Source organism: Lethenteron reissneri, chromosome 23 (genome assembly GCF_015708825.2).
Source record: "Lethenteron reissneri isolate LAM-NWPU_2019-01 chromosome 23, ASM1570882v1, whole genome shotgun sequence".
Lineage (NCBI taxonomy): Eukaryota > Metazoa > Chordata > Hyperoartia > Petromyzontiformes > Petromyzontidae > Lethenteron > Lethenteron reissneri.
Genome location: NC_083801.1, coordinates 11,183,720 through 11,201,986, shown reverse-complemented (window position 1 = coordinate 11,201,986; position 18,267 = coordinate 11,183,720). Strand labels below are relative to the sequence as shown.

Below are 18,267 nucleotides of genomic sequence, written 5' to 3'. Positions count from 1 at the left end.
GTACGCCTCGCTGAGCATGCCTCTCCGCTGTGGCTGCAGGAGAGGGAGCGCCTGAAGCAGGAGAAGGTGCAGGAGAAGCAACTGAACAAGGAGCGCAAGATGGAGATGAGGCGGCTGGAGATGCAAATCGCCATGGAGCTCAAGAAGCCCAATGAGGACATGTGCCTCTCGGAGCAGAAGGTGGGTGGCAACTGACGATGATGGTAAAAAGGATGAAGCCCTCCTGGGATGACCACCGAGAGGGTGAGGCCCTCCCGGGGTGACCACCGAGAGGGTGAGGCCCTCCCGGGGTGACCACCGAGAGGGTGAGGCCCTCCCGGGATGACCACCGATCGAAGCAGCTGTCTGCTTGGCCACGAGAGGAGTCATGTTTCCAACCCCCTTGAAGTGTAAATTCAAAGAAATAAACCTAAAAAAAAATATTGCTTAATAGACGTTCTAAAGTAATCAAAATGTCACGAAACAGTTTACCGCATGCAGCATTAAAGATACTTGGTGCATATCTAGAATCCCTCGTAAATCTGCATGTCCTCATCTGAGAAAGTCACGAGATTTTACCCTCGTCTCTTTGACAAATGTTGTTGAAGGCAACATCTGTGTTCGTTGGCAATACTTTGAGAGGAGTACTGGAGACACCTGCCTGTGGCTGTAAATACTGCACCTTGGCCACCTGGCTTAGTTATTCCTGAACAACAAAAAGTTCTCAGAAAATGCAATCTCTCTGTAATTAGTTATGAACAAAAAAAAAAGAGTGCTATATTGCATTTACATATTTCTTACATTTGACCTAGGTCGTAGGAAAATAAGCTTAATAGACTATCACTTATTTACAAAGAAAGCATATTAAGGAAAAAATGTATGGGACAAACCTTTGGTCTTTTGTAATATTTGTTCATGTAATTGAATGTCGATCACAAAAAGGGTCCTGCTCGGATAATAATCATCCACTATCCTTTTCCTGAAATCTGATTTTTTTTTACAAAGGTCGTCATTTCCCTCAAACATCACCTCTTCATCTTCATCCTCCTTTTCCTGCACCTCTTCATCTTCTTTCTCTTATTCTGTGATGCAGCCCATGCCGGATCTTCCTCGGATGCCGGGCCTCGTGTTGCCTGGCTCGGCATTTGCCGACTGCCTCATGGTGGTGGAGTTCCTGCGCAGCTTCGGCAAGGTGCTGGGCCTAGACGTGGTGCGCGAGGTGCCGAGCATCGCCGCACTGCAGGAGGGCCTCCTGAACCGCGGCGACACGGCCACGAGCGAGCTGCTCGACCTCACAATGCGCCTCCTGCGTGCCGTGCTGCGTGACCCGGGGCTGCCCCATGCCTTCAAGGTGAGTTCACCCCGTGCAGATTATTCCGCTTTCTTGCACGCATTTGCCACAGAAGGCCGGGGATTACTTTGCCAAGACCTGTATTACAGCACCCTCTAGACTTCCTATATCCAAGGTGCCTCCCACAACCGAAGCTTTTTTCGATGTTTCTTTGTGTGCTGTGGATTTGGTGGGCCCATGGAGTTGATCTGGTTCTTAACGCCATCTTTATCCTACTAACATGTGCTGGCTTTATCCTTTGTTGACTGACACCATCGCTAATCGGCATTTTTTGTCAGGCAGCTGGCCGGGTGGCGCTGTGGCAGAGTGTTCGTCTCACAAACGGATGGTTCAAAATTTCAATCCTGGGTAGAGTTGACTTAGCCCATCGTTTATCTGGGGTTTATAACACAACTACAATTTTAAAGTCAGCAATATTTGTTCACTTTATATAATCTCCTATTCCGTAGAAATGTCGAATTTTAATCAATGGTTTAGGACTATTAATACCAAAAAATCCCCATCGCATGCTCATTTCTAGCACAGAGACACTGATTTCTCTAATAACAGAAACATGCTAACACAGCCGACACATTTGCGTTTACTGACAAGCCATCAATGATGCACTAAAATGGACACGGTGGTTGGTGTGGTGGTTGTGGCAGGATGCAACGGTGTTGGGCTGCCGCCTCCGTGACATGGAACTAACGCGGGAGACCTTGTCTGAGGTTCTGCGGATTTTCCTGGAGGCGCGAAGCTTCTCGGCAGCGTTGGTGTCCAGCTTCCGCACCAAGGCGTTCCTGGCGCACACGCCGAGCCAGAAGGCATCCGTACTAGCCTTCCTGTGCGACGAGCTGCTATGCAGCCGCACCGTCACCTCGTGAGTGTAGACTCTTCAAGCCAGTACCGCTGCGCTGCAGTTAGAACAAAACATTCTGACGGGTTCTCAATTTATTCAGCAAAGCCCTAGCTTTCTGAAGCCTTTTTCACGTATTGAGATGATTGACTAATAATTAATTTAATAAGTATTTTGTGTGTGTGTGGTTGAGAAATACCAGAGAAATTCCACGGATGCAATGGAAGAACACAAACATAAATATGCAAAGCTAGGTCAGCAACTATCGTGCTACGTGTAGCATTATATGGCCATCTTGCAGTCTTGCAAGGTGGATATTTCATCCACAAGTTAATATATGCCCTATCTTTCAATCCGATTAAAAACTGCTATATAACCAGAGAAGAAAACCTTCATACACTAAATAAACTTTTGTTAAATTGTAGATTTACATGTAATTATTTGTGTCATGTAAATTGCTTGTGAACGACGACACATCTCTGCTGCCTGGCGGCTGCACAGCGTGCAATGAATGTACTGACTGTATTGCTTCGTGGTTTTTTCCTTTTCAGAGAAATTGACAAAAACATCGATCACATCTCCAGCTTGAGGAGGGACAAGTGGATTGTCGAAGGCAAGCTGCGAACGTGAGTCATTGATCTTAAAACTCTTGGCTTGCTGTGTTATTTCCAGTGCAACAAAGAACATGTCACCATACTGCATTCATTATTGATGCGATTACTGTATTTCAAGGTTGTTTCTGTCATTATTGGATGACCTTTTTTTTGTTTCTTTGAGTACTGGTGTATTGGTTCAAATGTGATTTCTATGTGTTGCAATGTCTTCGTTAAAATTGTCATTCAATTGGCAAGGTGTAAATCAACATCTGCTGTAATAGTCAATACCTATTGTACGTGTGTGTATATATGCATGGTTTCTATATATGTAGCCAGGAAAGCCTCAGTCTTCTTTGACGATATTCACTCCTATTTTGGGAAGTATGGCCAATTCCTCTCACAATATTTGTGCATGAGGAGGGTCCAGATAAACCCCAAACGCTGCTTTACTCAATAGCCTGCTCATGGTGGTAGTACAGCAGTGGATTCTTGAATCCATCTGTGTAGATCCTTTACTATGATCTCTTCGCCAAATACTCATTAATGAAATTGGCCAAACATCCTAATGATACTTGATTGCATTGGCAGTGGCGTACACATAACAAAAACACATTCATCAATAACACTGCCGTAAACTCAACACATTGTTCCTGAATGTGTTGAGTTTTTTGTTAATTGCAAAAAGTGCATTATGATGATCATCAGAATGACGGCTGTCAGTAAATAAATCAAAGCTGGCGCACACTCTGCCCCAGGCTCCGGAGCAAACACTCGCGCCGAGGTGGCCGGCGCTACAGCTGCGTCGCCAACGTGGAGGAGGGTGAGGAGCGTCGGGGCTCCGGAGCTGGCGCTGCCGCCACTGGGCGCAAGCGCAAGCGGAGGTCGGGGACGCCGTCCGGGGGAGTGGCCGGAGAGAGCGATGATGAAGACGATGAGGACGATGACGACAGCGACCCAGAGCAGGACGAGGAGGATGAGGAGGACCGTGAGGAGCGGGAGGAGCGTGGCAAGCGGCGGCGCAACGAGCACGCCACGGACGAGGTGCCGTCAGCAGGCTTGCGTGGCATGAGCGCATGTGGCAAATGTGTGCACACGCAGCCAATAGGCGCCGTGTAGCCTTTCAGGGCAAATGCTGTTACCAAGCACCCATTAAGGCTGTCATGGCACACAAGGGGGTGGTGTGGCCAGCACCATGCCTGGTTTGCTTTTTATGACCAGGACTTACACATTGCACCATGGGGGCTCATATAATGCCGAGTCGGCCTAGAGGAGGCCCATGATTGATCAGTTCATTGTCACTTGTTGGTCGTGGCTGGGAATCGAACTTAGTTCGCGAGGTTCCTAGTCATGCGCTTACCATTACGCCACCATTCCCACCCGAAATACAGTGCATCTACATATTAAAATAAAAACTATATGTAATACGTTAATTGAAATTTATAACAGGTTTTGTTGTTTCTATTACTCAAAAGAAAACTCTTGATATTTTGGCTGACAGAACTTCATAAAACATTGGATTTTAGTCTTAAATATACTATAGAGAGTAGGTGGAGTTATATGATGGACCCACTTAGGTGCAATGAGTTGTCATTTCAGTTTTTGTATGCATCCTAGAGGTTAACATGCGAATTGCCTCAGTGAAGTGTCCTGAGTTTTTGAGCGTATCAAAGGCAACATTAAAATAGAACATTTCTGGCAGGAGTCATGTCAGCTTTTATTTTAAATCCTTCAGCAGTTAAGAAGGTTATGAGTTCTAACCTAACTCGCTGATTATTTCAGCCCATCCTTCCTCTGGAGTTGATAAAATGAGCACCATTTTGTGGTAATTCAATATCGACTGAATTATAGTCATTTGAGCAAAAATTACAACGGCTCCAGACTTTCCCACCAAATGCAACGAGATTAGCCGAGCTTTTGGTTGAGGGTGTGGATGCAACCGAGAGTTGAGAATTTAGAGACGGTCCTGCTTGTTGGAATGTGCAGAAAACAAAAGTACTTGTACAAATGCACAAGTATGAGGCATTGATACGAAACATTCTACACGAGTGGGTCAGAAACCTAATGCTGCAGTGCTTATTAAAAATCACATCAGCCATGCAGGTGGGCACCGTCAACCCCACCAGCAGCACAGTTTATGCACCACCATACCCAGCCTTGCATGTAAAACGGCCAGTGAACACGCGCGTGATAGGGTTAACCTTCCAGACGAGATCCAGTTGAAACGTGCATACTTATGGTGAATTAAGAGAGCTTGCTGCTTGATGTCGCGACGGTAAATTTATCATCGTTCCAGGAAGAAAAAGAGATGGCGGCCAGCTCAAATGAGTTCCAGAAGCAGATGGAGAAGTTGAATAAGGTAATCTTTTAAATGGATCTCACTTATATTCAGCTTATTTTTCTTCAAAGCAAATCTGCATTTTAAATATTTTTTTTATTTGTTCAAAAAGGTTCACCATTTGCATTGAAATCACCAAAACTAAGAACTGAGCACTGTGCCCATCATCTTCCGTTTACTCAACAAAGCTGCTTCCCTGTGCCTCCCACAGCAACAGAACCTGTACCGGCGCAAGCTCTTCGAGGCGTCGCACAGCCTGCGCGCGCTCACCTTCGGCCAGGACCGCTACAGGCGCCGATATTGGGTGCTGCCGCACTGCGGGGGGCTTTTTGTGGAGGCCATGGAGAGCGCCGAGGGTAAGACACACCTGCGAGCCAGTGGAAACAGTCCTTGCTCACCTGCTTACTGTCACCTTCCTTCCTTTTGTTTGCAGTGTAATCGTTCCAGAACACCCCCCCCCCACCCCCCCAAAAGCAGTTTTAAGTGCCTGGTTGTATTGATTGATGCTGTAGATGCGAGGTGTTTTGAGCGCACGAGCAGAGATGTGTCAAGTGGCTTGGATTTACGACGTCCTGTGACAGGCCCGGAGGAGATGAGGAAGGAGGAGGAGAGGGAGCTTGCTGAGAAGGAGAGGGGCGAGGAGCCTGAGATGAAGGAAGAATTTCAATATTCATCCACCAGCGAAGAGAGCCAAGAGCCTCCCAAATCACCTGCGGAAGATGTGCAGGCGGAAAATGAAACGACTGGAATGAGTGAGGATGCTGAGGAGGAGCATGCTGAGGAGCAGAAAGAAGCGAAGGAGGAGCAGGAGAGGAATTGCCCTCCACCAACGAACTCTTTTTCGGTTGTCTCGCTGGTATCAACCCACAAGCCAATGGTGATTGTGGACAGCAGGCCGGCAGAGCAGCAGGAAGAGTGGAAGCTGCATGGGGGCAGTGGTGGGGGTGGCAGCGGAAACCTCTTCCTGCAGAAACCGGGCTCCTTGTCCAAGTTCAGCGAGCTCCTTGAAGTGGCCAAGATGGCGCCCGAGATGGACACAGTTTCCAGTGGCCAGGCGTCTGCAAATGGCGTCAACTTGGCCGATTCCTCCTCCTCGTCTTCGGCCAACAATAGCCCTGCCCACAGCAGGCTGAGCTCTCCGACGCCATCCACGACCACCTCGCAGCAGGGCCTCAAGATGGAGCCCATGCTCAGCTTCTCCGACTTTAGCACGGGAGTCCTGTTTTCGGCCGATCAGCTGCTCAAAGAGCTCTCCGAGAAAGCCAAGGCCGGGGGGCGCTTTTGCAGCTCGGGCAGAGGCGCGTCCGGCAGTGAGGAGACGTCGGCCACCGAGGGTGCATCTCGGTCATCGCCGGTGACGACGCAGAGCGGTCAGATGTTGAGCATGGCCTCGTTGCACAGTGGCCTGGCTCTCAACCCCTTTCAGCTGCCGGCCTCCTCCACGTTGGCAGCCTTGCAAGTGAGTACTATTTGCCTAGGGCTTGCATAAGAGGATTCCGATGCGTGTAAGAATATGTTTTAATTTGATAAGCCACATGATTGTTAAGAATTTATTTTATTCTTAAACGAGAAGAATTTCTTGCACCACTTTTGTTTAGGGAAAATGTACCAAGCAACAATACTATTCTATACCATATGCGCAGTAGGCATGCAACAATGCATTAATTACATGCATCAAATCATGCGTCTGACAATCGCTTACTTTCAATGCATATGTTGGATGTAATTGGTTACATACATGATGACCCCTGCAGTCACAAGGTGTTGCATTCACAAAAATGGTTTCAAAAAAATACATTGCTTCTTGTATTGAATCGTAACCGCAAATAATTGCATGCCAAATAGCCAGTAAATCACACTAAATGTGGTGGGTTTATTACAAGGGTCATTAGAAGCTGCGAGATCATTTACGTGGCGTGTGCCCCTTGACAGCTCAAGTCCGGGCTGCCCCTGCTGGGCCTGCCCCTGAGTGGGTGGCCTCCAACAAGCCTTCTGGGTGCCAGCCTGCCCTTCCCCAGCTCCCTGTTGGGCCTGGGCTTCAGCTTGCCACCCAGCTCGACCGCTCAGCCCATGCTACTGAACCCCGGTCTGACGCTGGCCGAGAGCCAGGCGAGGTCAGGAGGCAGCCACGGTCTCCAGGCGAGCCAGGGCGGCTCGGGCTCGGCCCCCAGTGCGGAGGACAGCGCCCAGGCCGGCACCTCCACGACGCCGCAGCCGGAGGTGCAGAATCAGAACGATTACCCCACGCCCAAGCCTATACCCCAAGGTACTCGCGGCACACGGCTCCATCAGGATGCCACAAAGCTTACTGCAATCGTTTGCCTTCAGCACAAGACACTGCAAAAGAGGGACATTACTGTACACTTTTCGATTTAAAGCTTTCGTGACTGCAGGGATTCATCTTCTTGGTTCTTTCGGTAAAGTCACGTAGAAGGGAAATAATAAAATAATAAAATAAAACATAATAAAATAATTCTCACGACGTTTCGGCCACAACGCAAGCAGCCGTCCTCAGGTGAAGAACAGTCTGAGGATGGCTGCTTGCGTTGTGGCCGAAACGTCGTGAGAATTATTTTATTATGTTTTATTTTTATTATTTCCCTTCTACGTGACTTTACCGAAAGAAACAAGAAGATGATTACTGTACACGTAGATTTTTTTCCCAATCTACTGCTGGGTGAGGATCTCCCCAAGCCGTTTTGGTCGTGGGGATTGTTGGTCCAAACATTACCACACTGGTCAGTGTGCGGGTTAGCGGCCAGGAGCATAGACTTGGGAGCACAGAAGTACAGTTCATCAATAGAATTTGCTGCATTGTTCTCTGCTGCTCAACACATAAAGGACATTAATGTATTAGTCTAGATAAAAAAAATAGGGGTGCAGTGATGCATTGGTTTATGAATATCGATTCTTAAGCTCACAATACACACATCAAATCAAGTGTGCAAGAATCAATGTTTTTCAATTTATGTTGAAATAGGTTTATTCTCCCCTTGCAACCACTAGTGGCCGCTACATTCACAATTTACCAAAACATATCCATTGTTGAATAGAATCATTATATTTAATCGTGACAATTCAATCGTGACAATCATCTAGAAAGTGAATTGTTATACTTCAATTCTAAATGTTCTGTACTTCATGAAACCCTTTCCCCCTATGTATAACGGGTATCTTTACTTTCACTGCTAAAGCTGAATAGGTAAAAATATGCATTTGACTGCTGACGTTTTGTTTTAATTGGACAGGTGGAGTAAAACTAAAAAAAAATTCTGTCAATGAATATAAAGGAGAATTTTGACAATAGATGTTCAGAGTATTCCTTAACGTCAAATATCAATATCTTTCTTTCATTCTTGATTTGAAGCTTTGGTGACTTTCTTTCATGCTATTGACAGAATATTCTTAATATTTAAACAACGGATTATTTACTGTGTAAGGCCACTTTTTACCAGTAATAGGTTTGCATTGTAAAACGTGGCCGCCTGGAATCACATTTTAAAGGGTCAAACGTGAAGCACGTTGATGTGATCACATTTGTACAGATCTGCGGCACGGCTGGTGGCGCGTAACCGACACGGATACCATCCACTCCGTGCTGAAGGCGCTGCACCCTCGAGGCATCCGGGAGAAAGCGCTTCAGAAGCAGCTGCAGAAGCACCTCGACTACACCTGCCAGGCCTGCGCCAGACACCGGGACAGTGCGTGCAGCTGAGACGTCCACACCTTGTTTATAGCTGTAGCCAGAATATACATCAACTGCTTTGTTTTTAGCTGGTGCTGAACCCATTGGCATGCCAGACCTTGTCGGAAAAATGTATGCTGTATAAGCTAATATTTCAATAGATAAGAATGCATTGCAACATTGGTTTTGCTTTAATACGCGTATATTGCCACTCGCATGTGTGCGTATGCAGTGTTACCAGTGGCAAAAGGGGACAAGGGGGAGAAGGCAGAGTGTGTGTTGCGTCGGGAGGTGGCCAGCTGGTCAGTGGAAGAGCAGGCGTTCCAGGCCGACCTGGCGGTGTTGCGGCTGGTGGAGGAACTGGAGGAGAGAGTGGCTTCTGCGAGCATGCAGGTCAAGGTTGGTAGCTATCATATTAGCATTTTCCTGAAACAAATTACTATTTTATCATATTTACACTCAAAGCTCTGTCTTTTGTTGTCTCCTTGCTCGTCGCTGCCTCCCAGGGCTGGCGCTGCCCGGAAAGAGCATCAGAGAGGAAGAACCTCGTTTATCACAACCGTGAGCCTTTGCCCTTGGCCTGGTGCAGCAGCGAGTCGAGGGGCAAGGGGGGCAAGGCTACGAAAAGCCAAGGAGAGAAGGCTAAGCGGGACCCCGGGGTCCGGCTGAAGGTCGAGGACATGGAAGACGGGGACGAGATCAGAAGCGACGGGCCGCCGGTTGACATCAAAGTTATCGACGATTATGAGAGCAAAAGCTGCCCTACGGGGGACATCATTGATTGTGAAGCCATGGAGATGAAAAGCATCATTAGGGGCGAGGCAGGAAGCGAGAAGGAAGAAAGCAAAAGTGGCACCGCAGTGGCCGAAGGGAAGCATGAAAAACTTGAGCGAAAGGGCAGCTCATCGTGCGAAGCGGTGGCGTCGCGAGCGGCCGAGGAAGTGGAAAGGTGCCCAATCCGCCGTTCGGACGATAACCCCCTGGACCTGGCCGCTGTGCGTCTTGCTGCTCTGGAGCGCAACATCGAGCGGAGATACCTGCGCAGCCCACTCAGCACCACCATCCAGATCCAGCTAGACAATGTGGGAACTGTCACCGTCCCGGCACCAGCTCCATGCGAAAGCACCCAGTGGGATGGGTAGGTCGACCGAGTAGAGGCCAGTTCCGATACACTTCATGTATTTGTAAAGAAATAAATGGTCAATACGAAAAATTGTTAACTTTTAAGGATTATCTGTTGCATCCGTGTTGGTTAAACTAAAAAGCTGATAAGCGGAATTTGGCTAGGCAGTCTGGCTGTTGCACTTTATTGCTTCATTTAACACATTTGACTTAATGCTGCGTAAAACAAATTAATGTGCTTATATTTAAGCACAGTTTTTTCCTGATGCTTTTTTTGAAGTCTTTATTCTTCTTGACGTGTAAAGGTCGTGCACATGCATGTGTGTGTGACAGGGGGGAGGAGGAGATCGCCCCTGGCCTGCGGGATTGGAGAAGGGCCCTGCTGTGCGCTCAGAACGCCTCGCAGGTGGCGCTGTGCCTGCAGCAGCTGGAGAAGGCCATCGCCTGGGAGAAATCCATCATGAAAGTGGTCAGTCCTCTTGGGGAGTCTTCCATAAAACACTCCCTTTTTTCTGGCCATAGAAAAATTTAAATGACTACACAACATAATTGCAGCTCAACAGCGTGGCAAATGCAACTTGAGTGCAATTCCTGTGCAGAAAAATGTTATCGTGGTGCTCCTTGATACCATTTCTCATTATAGTAATTTTGCAATTTTGTGTTCATGTGGTGGTGATGGTGGCGCATTACTCTTGACAGTCCTTATTCTGTGCATGAAATTGATAGCTTGATTTTCATAATTTTGCCCGCAGGGGGAAATAATATTGCAGATATTTCTCTGTATCCCCATCTCCTCCACAACCAAAAGCCCCATCTGCAAAATGTTGACGTCAAAACTAACTGCCCTCTATACGTTTTAACAAAAAATATCCACAGTTAAAAGGATAAGGCGGCACTTATGAATAAAGTAAATAATTAAGTGTGCTCACCAATGTCCGTGTCCAGTTAATTGATAATTAATTAAATGAAGTGCAAACCCCCCCCCCCACCCGGCACAGTGCCCGTGGCATTTTCAGTGGGCCCTTAAAAGCTCCCATGTGCTTGCAGTATTAAGGCAACCGTGGTTGTTATGGTAATTCTGACTGCCATAAACTATAATTACAGTTTTACTGCAGCAGTCAATTACTATAGAAGCTGTCATAAGTGAGCTGATCATCATCATCATTAGCCATGATCTATCCACTACTGGATGAATGCCTCCCCAGGCTGCAAAAATCCCTCATGGCCCCTCGATGCCACACTCCTTCTTGTTCCTGCACAAGCTGCTGATCCCATCGCTTTATCTCCATGGTGGTTGTACTCTTGGGTGTGTTCCCCCCCGTTGGCTACCAATCCATTACCAGCCTTGTCCATCAGAGATCATCCTTTCCAGCGGTGTCCCTCGCCCTAGTCCACTTACTTTTCTTAACTCATTATTACTTGTCTCATTGGCATTTGGTCTCTGATCCATGTTTCTTTGTTCTATTAATTAGTGTAATTCTAAGAATATATCTCCCCAGGATTCTTTTGTTCCATCATTTTGCCATTGTCCTTTCCAAGTTTTAGATTCCAAAATCACTCAAACCTGCTCTCGTTCCCCTATTTACGCAATTTGTTGTTTCCAGTTGTGCTCTTCCAACACGTTTTATTTGACATAATATAGGTTTTTTGGGTTATATCGTGTAAATGTGTCGTTAAACCCGCCACCACCCGACACAGCCAATTAGTAAGGTTTGTCACGTAAACAAAACATGACAATTTGTTACTAGTATAGCACACCGGTTGTGTGTTGGAGAGCAAATCCATAACATTTACAATCTTGAGTATGACGTTTCGCCAGTCATTACAACTAGCATCATCAGGCGGACAGCCAAATCTGTCTGTCCACTGGTGTGCTGTACTAGTAACGAATTGGCATGTTCTGTTTACGTGATAAACCTTAAAAAAAATGTTTTATGATGATATTGGTCGTGAAAGCCCACGTGTTAAACTGACGTTTTATTTAATTTTGCCAACTTGTTGTACATGATTCTATGCGTAGGTTTTCAGGACCAATATTATTGATTTGTTGTACATGACCTTTGTTTTGCTCAAGGGGCTTCAGTTCCACACAGAAACCGCATCTAATGCAGCCCCGTGTGTGATGGTGCTGCAGTTTTGCCAGATGTGTCGCAAGGGCGATAACGAGGAGCTTCTTCTGCTGTGTGATGGCTGTGACCGTGGCTGCCACACATACTGCCACAAGCCAAAGCTTCCTGCCATCCCCGATGGAGATTGGTACTGCCCAGCCTGTATATCCAAGGTAACGGGCAGCCGCGCGGCACCTCCATCTTCCACTACCGTCACATCCTTCTCCTGCTCCTCCGCCCCATCGCCCGACAAGCTGCATGCCGCATCAGCTCCATCCCCCGCTCTTGCTGCCGCCGCCACCACCACCACCCCCGGCGCTACCACCGCTGCTTGGGTTCACCACATTCCTGTGAGTCAGCCCGACGCGAGCACGCACGCGCACGTATGAGCTAGCACACGCATAGTATGCCTGCACTTCCCACAAAATGTCGCATGGTCGTGCTATGCCTTTGTGCATCTTCAGAAGCATGTTTGTGTCTGAAATGGTACACACATTAATGGTGAAACAATGGCTCCATATTATGTTTGCATGTGGTGGATGTGTCCTCTCAAGGGTAGGATTTAAGTGGTCTAAAGGCCATGCATTCATTTGCTTTTATCCACCATACAAGCAGTGTCAGTTGGTGCTGCTGCATTGCTGTTTGTCTCGATACCATTTATCATTGCTGCTGATCAGACATTGTGTCTATGGATTCACATTGTAATTTAAAACATTTTCTTTCATCCAGTGCTCCTTGTGTTTGCAACATCCACAAAGTGCTTAACCCTTATCCCAACACAATTGTCTCCCTGTGGTGCATTTGAAATGCTTACCCACAGGCCAGTGGGCAGTCTCCCAAAGCAGGAAAGACAAAATCACCACGTGGTCGCAAGAACAATAGCGAGGGCGGCTCCGCAGCAAAGAAAAGCTGCGGGCGCAGTGCCAAGTCATCCTCCGTGCTTTCGCCTCCACTGCCACCACCTCCTCCCCCTCTTCCACCTCCTTCTCTGCAACCTCCTCCTCTGCAATCACCACCTCTGCAATCACCACCTCTGCAACCTCCTCCTCCTCTGCAACCTCCTCCTCCTCTGCAACCTCCTCCTCCTCTTCAACTTCCTCCTCCTCTGCAACCTCCTCTGCAACCTCCTGCTCCTCTGCAACCTCCTCCTCTTCAACCTCCTCCTCTTCAACCTCCTCCTCCTCTTCAACCTCCTCTGCAACCTCCTGCTCCTCTGCAACCTCCTCCTCCTCTGCAACCTCCTCTGCAACCTCCTCTGCAACCTCCTCCTCCTCTGCAACCTCCTCCTCTGCAACCTCCTCCCCCTCCTCTGCAACCTCCACCTCCTCTGCAACCTCCTCCTCCTCTGCAACCTCCTGCTCATCTGCAACCTCCTCCACCTCTGCAACCTCCTCCACCTCTGCAACCTCCTCCTACTCTTCCTCCTCCACCACCATTGACTCTTTCCATCCCCACCGCCACCTCGTCGGTCTCCTCTTCCCCATCCGGGAGTACTGCCACGCCGGCCACCACGGACACAGAGGGGGACAGCCCCCGCAAAGGTGGCAGGGAAATGCGCAAGCGCCGCTTCCGTGATGACGACCTGGAGGCTGCCCTGCTGCTCTCACTGCGGGAGAGCATGCAGGTGTCGGGAGGCGAGGGGTCCTCACCATTCCAATCCCCGGCACAATCGCCACCTCCCAGCAAAAAAGCACGGAACAAGGAGGCGAGTTTGGACCTCACGCCGTGCAGGTGCGTTGTCTTTGTGCAGAGACCTACTGTGCAGTGGCCGCTTGAGATTTTTGTTTGCAACTTGACAAGATTACTTGATGTGATTATCTAATTTTTGTATAAGATTATAATTACGTTTTAGAGTATTAATATGGTAAAATAAAAATGGTTTGGATGTTCATACCACTTTCCCATGCCACCAGGACGATCATGTCTGAGCTGGAGTCCCACCATGATGCATGGCCATTCCTCCTGCCCGTCAACAGCAAGATGGTGCCAGGATATCGCACCGTTATCCGGAGGCCGATGGACTTCTCCACCATGCGCAACAAACTAGAGAGTGGGCAGTGAGTACACGCGCACATGAAGACATGTACACACTCTTATATACACAATAATAAAAAGTGAACTCTTAAAATTGGCAGTGTCCTACTTCACAGACGGTAGTCATTACAGTATTTTCCAGCATATACACTACTGACGATGCGCTCCCCAAATTTCACCAGGCTCACTGTTCATGAACTCTTGGAAGTGCTTGCACAAAGGATAATAACATCTCATCCTGTGTTCTTTGGAATCCCGCAGACGCATATACCCCACAAAAATAGCGTTTTGTGTAAAACAAATTTTAGATAGCCCGCACCTCCATATACCCCGCATGCATTCACATCTTTAACGTCGTTACCGCAGCTTAATTCCATCATATTAATACAAAGTTTACATTTGTAATACATTCCACTATAAATTGTTAACATTAAAATCATAACGTGCACAAAGAAAACAAACTAACCGGGAATAGTGAACTTAAAACAGTAAATAAGTAACAAAAGTAAATATCCAATAAATAAGTAACACATAACTGGTAGATAAGTAAGTAAGCATACTGTTAGGCTTACCAGCATTCAACCTCATCATATTACAGCTACTGGACCGGTAGTTACCCCTGTACAGTTTTAGCACTGGTAGATCGAGCACTTCGCAGACAATAGCGGCACTACGGTAACGCCGTTGCCTCTGGCAACAAAGCCATTGTAAGTTTGAAACAAAGCTCATGGCCGCGACTGTATAGTGCTCAGCCAATAGCAGCGGCCTAAGGGGCTCAGCAATTATGATCCCGCGTCTGGTTAAGGCCCTTCCCATTGAGCAATCCATAGCCTCCGCTGAAACTTTCGCACCCCCCTACAGCCACTGAAAGTATTACGATGAACAAAGTGCGCCCACTTCAAACATTGTCGTTTCATTGTACAAACAATCTGAATAATTTTTAAAACGTGATAACATGTGCACCCTCATTGTCTGCACTGTTGGCATCTGTCTGGACCCCATGCCAAGCTTCCCTCACCCATACATGCTCAGTCACCATGATCTGTCGTCTTCCACCTCCACAACATTGCTAAGATCCGCTGCTTCACCATTGGTGGCAGCTCTTAGCCACTACACCCCACCCTCTGTAACTCCTTTCCTAGGTGCCTCTGCCTGGTCCCCTCTCTCTCCTGTTTCGAAATACGTCATCCAAAACATTTATTTTCAATCAAACTTAATTGCTTCTCATTCCCTACGATTTTCCTCCTTTGATTATCTGCACTCTGGGACATGTTACCTTATGGATAGGATACGAAATTGTTTTTACCAAGCACTCTGTGGAGGCATCGGCAAGCATTAGCACTGGGAGGACAAAAGCAGCCGGATATATATTGCGAGCCATAACTGTATTTTGTATGCCAGGCCTAGAAGAGGTGATCGTCTCTCCGGACTCTACGAGGCTAACGGGAGATCTTTGTATTTTGTGTGCGCCACACGCAGCTACGCCACTCGCGAAGCGTTCATGGCCGATGTGCGTCTCGTGTTCAAGAACTGTGAGCGCTTCAACGAGGACGAGTCTGACGTGGGGCGTGCCGGCCACGGCATGCGGTGCTTCTTCGAGAGCCGTTGGGTGGAGCTGACTGGTGGGACCTGAACAGGGCTCCAAACTGCCGCCAACCCTCAGCCCTTCTTGGGCAGGGAATACACAACAAGCCTTACTTAGGGGAGACAAACACATGCTCATTTGAGGCATTTTAACACAAGGTATCATGACCAAACTTGTGTTCATTTCTGTTTCGGTTAGACATTTCACCACAAAACCATAATCATGTATGTGCCCCCTTGTGCTGTGTTGTTCTTATGCCTGTAATAGTACACACTGCTTTAAAAGGTGCATATTGGCGAGTGACTGCTCTGATTTCAGTGAGGCTGCCCAATAGGGCCTCAATAACTCACCAGCTGACCCAGATTGTGAAACACTGTAATAAATGATGCTGACTTGGCATGCAGGATGTGAAACTATGATGCATTATCCAAAAAAGCATTAGAGCAACGGAACCAGATCTATTTTGGATTTCAAAGGCATCAAATAAAGTCCAAATATAGTCAGTGAATTTTAGGCCAGAGTTAATGAAGCTGTAGGAGACAGAATGTCGTTATTTGATATGTTTCATTTCAAATAAGCAGCATGATGTTGTTTACATGCAGACCAAATTATAGTTTGGTATTTTTGCAGCAGATGTGTAAAGTGACTCACATTGACTTGTGTATAAAACACAGGTTAATGGCATGATAGCACTAAATAGTAATTATTATATTATTCAGTGACCGCGTATAACTCACTGAAGATGAAACTTGTATGATTCTTAGGATTATTTTTTATTTAATTACATACTGGCACACTCTCACACACACGTTTATATGAAAGAACTAAACAAATATCACTTGTCATTTACAATCTAGTGACAGTTTAACATTCACAAGTTACAAACTGTGTGAGGAATTCCCAGGTGTGTGTGTCAAAGTATGAACCCCTTGCCGGGCACTCTACCGCATACTGTATTAAAGTCGGATCAGGTTTCCAGAACCAGGACTGGAAAATAAAAGCGACGCATTCGAGCGAATGTTGTAAAGGAACCATTTGCACCGTACTGCTGCGCGGTGAGGATTTTCTTCTTGGTGATGCTGACATGTTTACTGTAGTCTCAAGCCGCGTCGATGTGATATGCAGCAGGGCATTAATCGGGTAGGGAGGAAGCACGATGTCCTGCCTGCCCACCACTCCACTATACACTTTGTGTTGTTCAGAATGGGCCCAGGACTGAAAGTGCTCCCTTACTACCACCGGTAAAAGAATTCGTGTCCGTTACCCGTTTCCATGGTGGAGGATGTATTTTCCTTTGGCAACTATAGCAGCAGAGTCCTTGTTCCTCTAATCATGTATGCTGTGGTCTGATGGTCACAAAGCCCTGTGGTTGTGTAAAGCAGGTTAACGTCACACACATAGGTTATGAAACTACCGTTTTCTTATGTATTGAATGTCTGTAGAGGTTTACAGCGATGTAAATTAATTTTTTTATTATTTGTTGTGTTTGTATTTATCACTAAGCGTTTGACGGGTCGTTTTTTTCGTAGAATGCATCGGTTTGTTGAGTAAAAAAATAATAATGTAAGTTTATTTGTTTACAAGATGCTACTCCGCGGAACAAGAGTGCTCACTGGGCTTGGACAGGGGGCTGCTGCTCCCTTGCCTGCCCCATGGTCAGAGGGAAGAGCATGCAGATGCCTCTGAAAATCATGCTAATCCTATATGTACATATACAAAGTATTGGTGCGGTTAGAAGAAACTTTGTAAATATCCTTCGCACAACACACTAAGTAAATGGTATTATTAGTATTGCCTTAGAAGCCGAGTCTCTATTGTCACGATGATTGTAGTCGATTGAGTACAAGGCACTGTATATACCTTGTTCAAATACATGTAGATACTGTATGTCCAATGTCGGATGTTTTGCATAATGTACTGTATTTTGGGTGTTGGGGGGGGCAAGTGGGAAATGGAGTGGAAATGAGTCTTTGACTTTTAAGTTTCATCTTGTTAAAAATGTGAAATTTGAATTCATTGCGTTGTTGGTTTTTATGATTTCAAGTTTTGTTGGTGTAAATGTTTAGCTGCCCACTTTGCTCTCTTGGGTCTGTGTTCTGGAGGCTCCTGGTGGGCTGTGCCAGCTTCTTCTTGGTGCTGCTCCATGACCCCACGTGTGTCACGTCACACCTGTCCCCGGCTGCCCGTCTGGCTATTGCCCCAGTTTTGTCCTCTACAACCCAGAGATCCCTCATGCCACTATGGGAGTGCCCAACATTGTAATGCCATGCGTCTTTTTGGGGACAAAAGTGACATACTGTATTTAAAAAATATAGTAGCTGTCTTTTGATTTTTAGGGGTATATTTTACATGGCTATGTGTGCTATGGATAATAAAAGCTTTTTTTTCTGTATGCAACAAAGTGAAGTGTGTGTTACTTGTTCAGGATTGGAATGTGGGGTGGTGCAGTGAATCGAAATCTCTCAATGTCATAGAGTAGGTGCGGTGCATGGTTATTTAAACACTTGACATCCATGTAGAATTGCAATGATGGATGAAAATGTGCTGAAGCCTGACTTGGCAGTTTGAGCTCACCCCCAAAGTACAATGTGACTTAGTAATAACATACATTTGAGCTACCCTGTGTTTTTTTACACT

The 18,267-nt window shown here is 46.8% G+C and overlaps 1 protein-coding gene across 16 annotated transcripts in view; it reads left to right on the top strand.

The window, feature by feature from the left end:
• The window catches only part of BAZ2B (bromodomain adjacent to zinc finger domain 2B), a 92,017-nt gene extending 73,984 nt beyond the window's left edge, over positions 1–18,033 (top strand). For 12 of the 16 annotated variants that reach the window (XM_061557146.1, XM_061557144.1, XM_061557147.1 and 9 more), the window contains 17 exons: positions 40–180; positions 1,073–1,330; positions 1,975–2,189; positions 2,717–2,791; positions 3,517–3,802; positions 5,055–5,117; positions 5,308–5,452; positions 5,678–6,555; positions 7,029–7,362; positions 8,642–8,797; positions 9,014–9,180; positions 9,288–9,919; positions 10,237–10,372; positions 12,038–12,361; positions 12,832–13,742; positions 13,925–14,068; positions 15,525–18,032. In XM_061557146.1, the coding sequence (XP_061413130.1) occupies positions 40–180; positions 1,073–1,330; positions 1,975–2,189; positions 2,717–2,791; positions 3,517–3,802; positions 5,055–5,117; positions 5,308–5,452; positions 5,678–6,555; positions 7,029–7,362; positions 8,642–8,797; positions 9,014–9,180; positions 9,288–9,919; positions 10,237–10,372; positions 12,038–12,361; positions 12,832–13,742; positions 13,925–14,068; positions 15,525–15,678 (5,019 nt within the window). In that variant the 3' untranslated portion in view covers positions 15,679–18,032. Of the gene's footprint in view, positions 1–39; positions 181–1,072; positions 1,331–1,974; positions 2,190–2,716; positions 2,792–3,516; positions 3,803–5,054; positions 5,118–5,307; positions 5,453–5,677; positions 6,556–7,028; positions 7,363–8,641; positions 8,798–9,013; positions 9,181–9,287; positions 9,920–10,236; positions 10,373–12,037; positions 12,362–12,831; positions 13,743–13,924; positions 14,069–15,524 lie in introns of all 16 variants that reach the window. The other 4 variants (XM_061557160.1, XM_061557159.1, XM_061557158.1 and 1 more) reach the window with 2 other exon arrangements.
• Positions 18,034–18,267: the final 234 nt, after the last annotated feature.